At 38.4% G+C, this 10483-nt stretch overlaps 1 protein-coding gene across 2 annotated transcripts in view; it reads left to right on the forward strand.

The window, feature by feature from the left end:
- The window catches only part of DOCK11 (dedicator of cytokinesis 11), a 212033-nt gene that overhangs the window by 198320 nt on the left and 3230 nt on the right, over window positions 1-10483 (forward strand). For both annotated transcript variants that reach the window (XM_003796989.2, XM_023517413.1), the window contains 6 exons: window positions 1870-1983; window positions 2523-2669; window positions 7117-7327; window positions 7695-7885; window positions 8319-8419; window positions 9691-9829. In XM_003796989.2, the coding sequence (XP_003797037.1) occupies window positions 1870-1983; window positions 2523-2669; window positions 7117-7327; window positions 7695-7885; window positions 8319-8419; window positions 9691-9829 (903 nt within the window). The remainder of the gene's footprint in view (window positions 1-1869; window positions 1984-2522; window positions 2670-7116; window positions 7328-7694; window positions 7886-8318; window positions 8420-9690; window positions 9830-10483) is intronic.

Here is a 10483-nt window from a genome sequence, read left to right on the forward strand (position 1 = left end):
GCCACAACGCCCGGCTATTTTTTGGTTGCAGCCGTCATTGTTGTTTGGCGGGTCCGGGCTGGGGATTCGAACCCGCCACCTTAGGTGTACATGGCTGACGCCTTAGCCAGTTGAGCTATAGGCGCCGAGCCATGTGGGAAGAATTTTAAAGAAAAAAAAGCTTCTGTGTTCTTTTGAGCCCTTAGGTAGAGATATATGAAATTCACATAATACGTACTTAATCATTTTAAAGTGTACAATTTAGTGGCACTTAATGTATTCACAGTGTTCTTCACCAACCACCTACCTCTAATTTTAAAACTTTTTCATCACCCCAAACACCCCATACCCCATTAAGTAATCACTCCCCACCTCACCCTCATTTCCTAATAACCATTAATCTGCTTTCTGGATTTGCACATTCTGGATATGTCATATAAAAGGAAAACAGATTGAGCATCCCTACTCTAAAAATCCCAAATCCAAAGTGCTCCAAAATTTTCTCAGAGCCAACATGATGCTCAAAAGAAATATTCCTTGGAACATTTTGGATTTTGGATTTTTGGAGTAGAGATGTTCAACTAATAAGTCTGAAACCCAAAACTCTGGTCCCAAGCATTTTAGATAAGGATATTCTATGTACAATACAAAATGTGACCTTTCATATCTGACTTTTTTCACCTAGCCTAATATTTAGGGTTTGTCCAAGTTGTAGCATGTATCAGAATGTTATTCCTTTATATAACTAAATAATTCCATCGTATGGATATACTGCAATTTATTTATCCATTCATCTATTGATGGACATTTAAATTGTTTCTGCTTTCTGTCTATAAATAGTGCTGTTGTAAACCTTGTTTGCAAGTTTCTATATGGACAAATATTTTGACTTCTCTTGGATATATACCCAAGACTGGAAATGCTGGATCATATGATAATTTATGTTGAACGTTTTTAGGAACTGCCAAACTTTTCCAGTGCAGCTGTACCACTTCCTATTCCCACCAGCTGTGTACTAGGCTTCCTCACCAACATTTCTTTTTCTGGTTTGTTCTGATTTGTTTCACTATAGCTAACCCTAGTAAATGTGAAGGGGTATCTCATTATCGTTTGATTTGCATTTCCTTAATGGCAGTGATGGTGAACATCTTTACGTGTGCTTTTTTGACTATTTGTACATCTTCTCTTACAATATGTCTATTAAATTCCTTTGCCCATTGGTAAACTTTTTGTTGTTGGATGGCAAGTGTTCTTTATATGTTCTGAGTATTAAACCCTTATCAGATTCTGTGATTGGAAAATATTTTTTTCCCATTCTGTGGGTTGTCTTTCACATTCTTCTTAATGTTCTTTGCACAGTGTGTTCCCTTTTTCTGAGTGTTCAGAAAAATATATTCTTTGGAAATGTTTGTGAATGTGCATAAAAGCAGTCCTTACCAAGGCTTACGCTATTACTTATTTTTACATCTGCTTTTGATTTTCCTTTCCAAGTTTTGGCATGGGTTGTTTATTCTCATATCTCTACCTAAGGGCTCAAGCAAAGCGTTTTTACTCTTCTTTTAGTTAATACAATTCAGACATAAAGAAAATATGTCAATGATATAGTATTTTAAATGTATAAATTGCCACTGAGATGGAAATGAAATGAAGCATAATATTAACACATTGATATATAACATTGGTCAAGTGTTACTTAACCATTTTACTCTAAACCTAAAGTTGTTGAGAACTTTTATCTAATTTTTACAACAGAGGAGGGAGTTCTGAATGGCCTCATCAAAACCATTTTGTAAAGTAAATATTGGTGCTCTTTATTCTTATGCATTGATCTTGAAGACATTTGGTAATTAACCAAAAGACAACGCTGATTTGTATATTCTCATTTTTCAGAAACTTACTCAAGTTTATAGAACTCTTCATGGAGCTTACACAAAAATTCTGGAGGTTATGCACACCAAAAAAAGACTTTTAGGCACTTTCTTTAGAGTTGCCTTTTATGGCCAAGTAAGTATACTTTAGTTCATAAAGCTTTTTTAAAAATACTCACCTTTGAATTATTAGATTAGTATAGCAGCAGTTATTTGTTTTAGGATTCTGTCTAGATAGAGCGCCTGTTACAACAGCAGGAAGCCTCTTTTGTAAGTTTAAAGTTCACTTTGGTTCTCATATCTAAACCCATTAAGTCAGAATACAGCAAACAAGGTTTGTATTTCTCCCTTCATTTCATTTTCTATTAAAGTTCTTAAAGTATATATTAAATATCTGGTAGTTAAAACTTTTAAATAAAAAACTGGTAAGCATACAGGGAAGAAGAAGAATCTAGTATGGACATTTTCAGGCCAATAATTTATTCCTATGACCATGAGTTTGAAAATTTGCATTTTTTAGACATTAAAAGGGTAAATATATACATGAGACTTTTAGTAATATTATTAAAAAAATGTATTTCCAATGTATTACTACTAGTTTTCTAGTAGATTTTATTTAAATGCTATGTTTGCTTATACTACTTACAAATTATTATTTGTTTAACTCTATAATAGTCTTTTTTTGAAGAAGAAGATGGAAAGGAGTACATCTATAAAGAACCAAAGTTGACCGGCCTATCAGAGATTTCCCTGAGACTTGTTAAACTTTACGGTGAAAAATTTGGTACAGAGAATGTCAAAATAATTCAAGATTCAGACAAGGTGACATATTTCCTGCATTTTGAAATCATTATTTGTTCCAGGCATGATGTATTACCCCTGATTTTTTTCCTTTTTTAACTGGAGGAGGAGAAGCATGGAATTAGAGCCTTCTAGATAATGAAAGAAATGGGACAGGGGCTTTGGAGTCAGAGATCCCAGGATTCAAATCTCCATTTTGTGCCACTCATTAGCTGTGTGATCGTTGGAAAGTTACTTAACCTTTCTGTGCTTCGTTTTCTCATAAGTAAAATGAAGATAATAATAGTACCTCCCTCATGGGGTTGTTGTGTGGATTAAATGAGTTAACATATGGAAAACGATCAGAATTCCTATACATCATAATTCTCACTTACATAGCAAATGATTAAAATCATCTTAGGGGAATATATTTTATTCTAAGAGAGCCTTAGTTTAGTAGTAGTGATTGTAGTTACATTTGCAATGAAGTAGGTTTAGGAGAGATGACTTGAGCCTTACTCTAGAGCAGGGGTCCTCAAACTTTTTAAACAGGGGGCCAGTTCACTGTCCCGCAGACCATTGGAGGGCTGGACTGTGGGCCCGGGATGAGTCATCTGCTAAGCAGCACAGGCAGCAGTGGCAAAAACACCTGGTGGGCCCGATAAATGTCCTCAGCGGGGCGCATGTGGCCCGTGGGCCGTAGTTTGAGGACCCCTGCTATAGAGGTTATCCATCCCTTTAGACCAGTGTTTTTAACCTTTTTTATCTCATGGTACACTTGAACCTATAGTTAAACCTCCACAGGACACTTAAATTATGTTGATCAAAAAAAAAGAGTTAAGGCTTGGCACCTGTAGCTCAAGCAGTTGAGGTGCCAGCCACATACACCAAAGCTGGCAGGTTCTAATCCAGCCTGGGCCTGCCAAAAAACAATGACAACTACAACCAAAAAATAGCTGGATGTTGTAGCCAGTGCCTGTAGCCCCAGCTAATTGGGAGGCTGAGGCAAGAGAATTGCTTAAGCCCAGGAGTTGGAGGTTGCTGTGAGTTGTGATTGTACCGCACTCTACGAGGGGCAACAACTTGAGGCTCTGTCTCAAAAAAAAAAAAAGAGTTAAGAAAGGAATATGCTTACTATGCTTTGAACTTCTTTTGAAAATAATTTAATTAATCACATTTAAAATTTTTCGCAGCATACCAGTTGAAAATCACTGCACTACACCCTGCCAAAGCAGGATGAGAAAGGTTCTAGCAAGAAAGGTTCCTTTGAAATGCATAGATCTTTATAGACAGAATCTGGGGAAAGCACAGTAGGAATGCCTGAGTGTCCATAGTTGCTATGGGTGTGCCCCAGGTGAGAGCTGATTTTTGGTTTGGTGGGGTTTTTTTTTTTTTTTTTTTTTTTTTTGAGACAGAGTCTCACTTTATTGTCCTAGGTAGAGTGCTATGGCATCACAGCTCACAGCAACCTCCAGCTCTTGGGCTTAGGCGATTCTGTTGCCTCAGCCTCCCAAGTAGCTGGGACTACAGGTGCCTGCCACAACGCCCAGCTATTTTTTTGTTACACTTTGGCTGGGGCCAGGTTTGAACCTGCCACCCTTGGTATATGGGGCTGGCACCCTACCCACTGAGCCACAGGGGCTGCCCAGAGCTGATTTTTAAGATAGGAAAAATCTATACAGTTCAGGATTTGTGCTCACAGCAGTATTTACTAAATGACTGTGATTTGCACAGGGCTGTGCAAAGCATGTAAAAGCTCTCTTTTTCTTTCTTTTTTTTTTTTTTTTTTTGGTAGAGACAGAGTCTTACTTTATCTCCTTCAGTAGAGTTCCGTGGTGTCACACTGCTCACAGCAACCTCCACCATCTGGGTTTAGGTGATTCTTTCTCTCGCCTCAGCCTCCCTAGTAGCTGGGACTATAGGTGCCCACCACAATGCCCGGCTATTTGTTGTTGTTATTGCAGTTTGGCCAGGCTGGATTTGAACCTGCCACCCTCGGTATATGGGGCCCATGGCCTACCCACTGAGCCACAGGAGCCACCCACACTCTCTTTTTCTTATCAGTTTCACTATTTTGTGTCATTTTTTTCTTTTTTCAGACAGAGTCTCATTATGTCGCCCTCGGTAGAGTACTGTGGCATCACAGCTCACAGCAACCTCAAACTCTTGGTCTTAAGTAATTCTCTTGCTTTAGCCTCCTGAGTACCTGGGACTGCAGGTGCCCGCCACAATGCCTGGCTTTTTTTTTTTGTTGCAGTTATTGCTGTTTTAGCAGGCCCAGCTCAGGCTCAAACCTGATGGCTTCGGTGTATGTGGCCAGCACCCTACTCACTGAGCTATGGGTGCCGAGCCTGTGTTATTTTATTGACTTAGGATACCAGATGATTTTCTCTTTTTGCAGACAGATAAGCTTGCTCCCATGCTATTGATTAGTATATAAATGGAAAGGTAATGGACAGCATGCAGTTTTGTACTTTATTCTGCCTCCGAAAACCTGGCCAAAGAGTGCCAGTGGCAAACCAATATCAGACAGCTGGACTTCTGACATTATTTATTATGTAACATTCCTTACAAGCAACAAAACATAGCAAGCAGTTCCTACTTTTACAATATGTTTTTTAATGTGCAAAATTAAAAATTACTAACACCCAGGCGGCGGCTTACATCTGTAATCCTAGCTCTCTGGGAGGCTAAGGCAGGTAGATCTCCTGAGCTCAGGAGTTCGAGACCGGCCTAAGCAAGAGTGAGACCCCCATCTCTACTAAAAAGAGAAAACCTGTACTCTCAGCTACTTGGGAGGCTAAGGCAAGAGGATCACTTGAGCCCAAGCATTTGAGGTTGTTGTGAGCTATGACACCATAGCACTGTACCAAGGAAGAAAAAGTGAGACCCTAGCTCAAAAAAAAAAAAAAAAAAAAAGAATCCGTATTTCACAAATAATTATATATAGCTTAGGAAATTTATGGAATTATACTAAAAATCATTAATCATGGTTACCCCTGAGGACTAGGACTAGAGATTGACATAGGAAGAAAGAATTTTTTTTGCTTTTCCTGTATAGCCTGTGTAATGTTCAGATTTTCTAGCATATAATTAAAATAATTTCACTTTTGTAAGGTTAAACATTAGACTTGACCTGTTTTTTTATTTTCCTTTTGTGTCTTGTCTTAGCAAGATAATTACCTCAACTATCTCCTGAGGTCTCTCTGGAGAAAGCTAACTTTTTTTAATAGGAGAGAAAAGAAGGTTAATGTTTCTGGAGATAGACTTGTAGATTTCCATGTGAGAACAAGTAGAATAGGTTTAAGAAAATTTAAAAGATGCTAAGAAATTTTCTATCCCCTGTCTATCCTATTGCATATGTAGAAGGAAAAAAGGGATACAGGAAGTATATCTTGAGGGTTTTGTGGTTTTTGTTTCATTTTTTTTCTTCCATTAAACACCAAAGGGTCTATCACAAAGTAAGGATATTAACAAAATTACCAATACCCAAGGCACAAAGCAGATTTACTGATGGGGGGGGGGACTGAAAGAAGATTGTAGGCATTGTCTGGAGTGACATGAGAGAGTGCCAGCAGGAAGGGTTTAGAGTCCACACATTTTTTTTTCTTTGTAGCAGAGTCCCACTTTTTTGCCCTCCTAGCATCAAAGGCATCGAGGTTGCTGTGATGACATTGTAGTTCACAGCAACCTCAGACTCTTGGGTAAAGCCCACAGATTGAAGTTTCAACAGGAACAACTGTGGAATTTGCCTCCAGCAGTGTAGCTTCTTCATGTAGACTATTCACAAAATGGTCCATAATTAACAACTACACTTTTATGTCTCTGCAGTAGAACCATTGTACTTTTGTGTGGTCCCCTTCCTACATAGGACAGGATTAAAATAATGCAGTCAAGTGTACCCACTCTTAATAATGTCAAACGCTGCTCGGCGCCTGTGGCTCAAGCAGCTAAGGCGCCAGCCACATACACCTGAGTGGCAGGCTCACCACTTTGGATATCCAAGAGTGGCATTTGACATTTTTTTTTTTGAGACAGAGCCTCAAGCTGTTGCCCTGGGTAGAGTGCCATGGCATCACAGCGCACAGCAACCCCCAACTCCTGGGCTCAAGCGAGTCTCCTGCCTCTGCCTCCCAAGTAGCTGGGACCACAGGCATCCGCTACAATGCTTGGCTATTTTTTTGTTGCAGCCATCATTGTTGTTTGGCGGGCCCGGGCTGGGTTTGAACCCACCAGCTCCTGTGTATGTGGCTGGCACCCTAGCCACTGAGCTACAGGCACTGAGCCTCTTCCTACATTTCTGTAGTCTCCAAATAGATTTCTGTAACTTCTGTATAATCAGAAGTTCCTTAAAAAAAAGAACAAAGACTCCCTTCAAGTATGTATTGAGTTGGAAACACAATCATAATAGCAGTGTTCCTCATTTAGTCTCAAAGCAGTTTACCTCTCTCTCCTATTCTAATAAAATAAAACCTTTCGTATTTTATAGGTAAATGTCAAAGAACTTGATCCAAAATATGCTCATATCCAAGTCACTTATGTGAAGCCCTACTTTGATGACAAAGAACTCACAGAAAGAAAGACTGAATTTGAAAGAAATCATAATATCAACAGATTTGTCTTTGAGGCTCCTTATACTTTATCAGGCAAAAAGCAAGGCTGTGTAGAAGAACAGTGCAAACGCCGTACAATCTTGACTAGTAAGTAGAACTTTGCATGTTAACTTCTTATTTGTCTTGGTCCTTTTTGATACACACAAGTAGCAGCTGGCCAGTGGGAATATGTACCTGAAATTTTAATCATTCTTTGTTCTGCCGTGCAGTTACAAGTTTGCACAAACATGTTCATGTTATAAACCATCATTTTCCCATATGTCATTCATGATTGCTCAGAGGTGTCTCCTAAAGGGAATTTTTCTCTCAATCCTGAAGTACTATACGTAACCTAAGGCATCTTCTAGAGAAGGCATGGGGAGGAAAATTAAGCACAAAAGATTTTTTTCTTTCATCTAGTTGTTTTCAGCAAATGACTTTGTAAGACAGTAAATCAATCTTAACATTTTAATAGCTTCCAACTCATTTCCCTACGTGAAGAAGAGGATTCCTATAAACTGTGAACAGCAGATTAATTTAAAACCAATTGATGTTGCTACTGATGAAATAAAAGATAAAACTGCAGAACTGCAAAAGCTTTGCTCCTCTGCTGACGTGGACATGATTCAGCTCCAACTTAAATTGCAGGGCTGTGTTTCTGTGCAGGTATGTTGGTTGTGTAGCATGTATTAAATGTTTCCTGATGTTTCTTTTGTTTCCATAAGGGCACAGAGCAAGAATTATAATCGTGTGTTGTGCTCTTATTGAATGCCAAATCCTGTGCATTACTTTTAATGGAAAAATTATTTAATTTTTATTAATTTTGTTTTATATCAGAAGACTTTAACATCAATGCCTATGACTAGTAGTCAGCCCTGTATTTGTATACCAGAAATCGTTGACTAATTTATTAGAACATCATCTTTGTAGATTCTTTGCTTCAGTTGATGGTTTTTTTAAGCAGACTTTCAGTTAAGCCTAACAGATAGATTATTCAGAAGTGGATTTCTTGTGTGTTTGGGGGCTTTGTAATTAAAAGGAGAGATGCAAAAACTACTTTTGATGATTATATTCTGATAATACTCATTTTTCAATATAGGTCAATGCTGGTCCATTAGCATATGCAAGGGCTTTCTTAAATGACAGTCAAGCCAGCAAGTATCCACCTAAGAAAGTGAATGAGTTGAAAGACATGTTTAGGTAAGTGTCTTAAAGTCTTCAGATTAGATCCCTATTCTTTTACACCTTTTTCTTACTAAAAGCAAAAACAAAAAAAAAAAAAACTCTAAAATCCCCAAAGTATTCGCCAAATAATACCCCTCTAAAAAAGAACATTCTCTGAGCTCTTTTACAGTATCTGTGTGTCCTCCTAATGGTACTTTAAATAGCATGGATATGTGTGATCTGTCTCATCCTGCAGGACATTAATAATGCCCTAGTGAAAAGGGATTAAATATGCCAATTTGCTATATTGCTTTGGGTATTTTAAGTGAAAATCATTTAATGATTTTCTTTTTTGCCCACATAACCTTATGTTAATAGCATTTCAGACCATTTAGAGTCAGAATAAACATGGGGCTGGAAGTACTGCATAGGCTGGCTCCTATCCTCTGTCCTTATTTCCACTTGGATTATGCCAGTCCAGAGCATGCAGTATCTTGTCTTAAGTGAGTAGCCCTGTAAACAAAGGGATGTATAAATGGTCTTACATTAGGAAAAAAATTGTTTAATACATAAAAGGAGGTTGCATTCAGATCAAGAGAAACATTTGGGTGAAGTAGTCTAAAGAGAATGATAAGCTGTCTGCTCACTTGCACCCAGCTTATTTCATTGACTTTTCTTATCTCTGCTTTATCACCTGTTCCAGGTTGCAGAGTAACTATTAGTCATTCATTCACCAATATTTATTAATGCTCAACATGCACAAAAGACACTACTAGTTGCTATGACAGGGATATAAAACAAATGGGCAATGAGGTACTTTGTCCCCTAATACCTACACTCTAATTTGGACATTAAACATAAACACGTGAAATAATAGAAAAATGCTTTTATGATAGGTCATCAGCTCTCTGTCTCTTAACAGCCCGGGTAAACTATTTCATACCAATAGCTCCCAGCACTGGACTGGGCACATAAGCCCCAAATAAATTCTTTTTGAATGAATAACTCACTATACAGATGCAAAGCACAGCTTCAGTTGATATAATACCAAGTAAATGATTGAGCCGGTAGGTTTTCTAGAAGGTATGTATTTAGAGCCAAGAAACCACAGGGCAAAGGTTGAGAACAAAGGAGAATGTATTTTAGATGTAGGAAGGGACATTAAGAAATGCACAGTGACAAGATACAGGATTCTGATCTTCATTCTAGGAATGCGATGGTTAAGTTGAGTTATCCAATTGATTATCAGTGAAAAACTTCTCTAAGAATTAAATAGCACAATCTTTGTCTTTGATGGTTATCCACAGGAAATTCATACAAGCTTGCAGCATTGCACTTGAACTAAATGAGCGCCTAATTAAAGAAGATCAAGTTGAATACCATGAAGGCCTAAAGTCAAATTTCAGAGACATGGTGAAAGAATTGTCAGACATTATCCATGAGCAGGCAAGTATTAGGGTGATCGAAAATGAAAACATAATCTGGGGTCCCCAAAGTGTTGCTTAGTAGATTCTGTTAATTCAAAACGCATTACCTCAGAGTTTAAAAGTCTGTATTTTAAAATTTGTTTGTGTTATAGTTAATCATTTATTTAATATAATGCAAATCATGTTTGTATACTTAACCTAAAGCCATTACTTAAAGCAGTTATCAATCATAAATTATTTTGTTCTTTGTGCTATAATGTCATTAGAAGTGACTAGCTAAGCAAGTCTGAACTGATCTACTGTGAACATGTATGAGTCTCTCAATATGAAATGATTGGTTTAGTAGCCAAGTCCCCAAATGAGTATCCCTATCTTGGTTGTTAAGAAAATAGATACTGGCTCTGCACCTGTGGCTCAAGTGGCTAAGGCGCCAGCCACATACACCTAAGGTGGCGGGTTCGAATCCAGCCAGGGCCTGCCAAAAAAAAAAAAAGGCTCGGCACCTGTGGCTCAAGTGGCTAAGGCGCCAGCCACATACACCCAAGGTGGTGGGTTCGAATCCGGCCAGGGCCCACCAAACAACAATGGCGGCTGCAACCAAAAAATAGCTGGGCGTTGTGGCGGGCGCCTGTGGTCCCAGCTACTTGGGAGGCTGAGGCAGGAGACTCGCTTG

This window comes from Otolemur garnettii, unplaced genomic scaffold (genome assembly GCF_000181295.1).
Source record: "Otolemur garnettii isolate 467f Iridium unplaced genomic scaffold, OtoGar3 scaffold00110, whole genome shotgun sequence".
Classification (NCBI taxonomy): domain Eukaryota; kingdom Metazoa; phylum Chordata; class Mammalia; order Primates; family Galagidae; genus Otolemur; species Otolemur garnettii.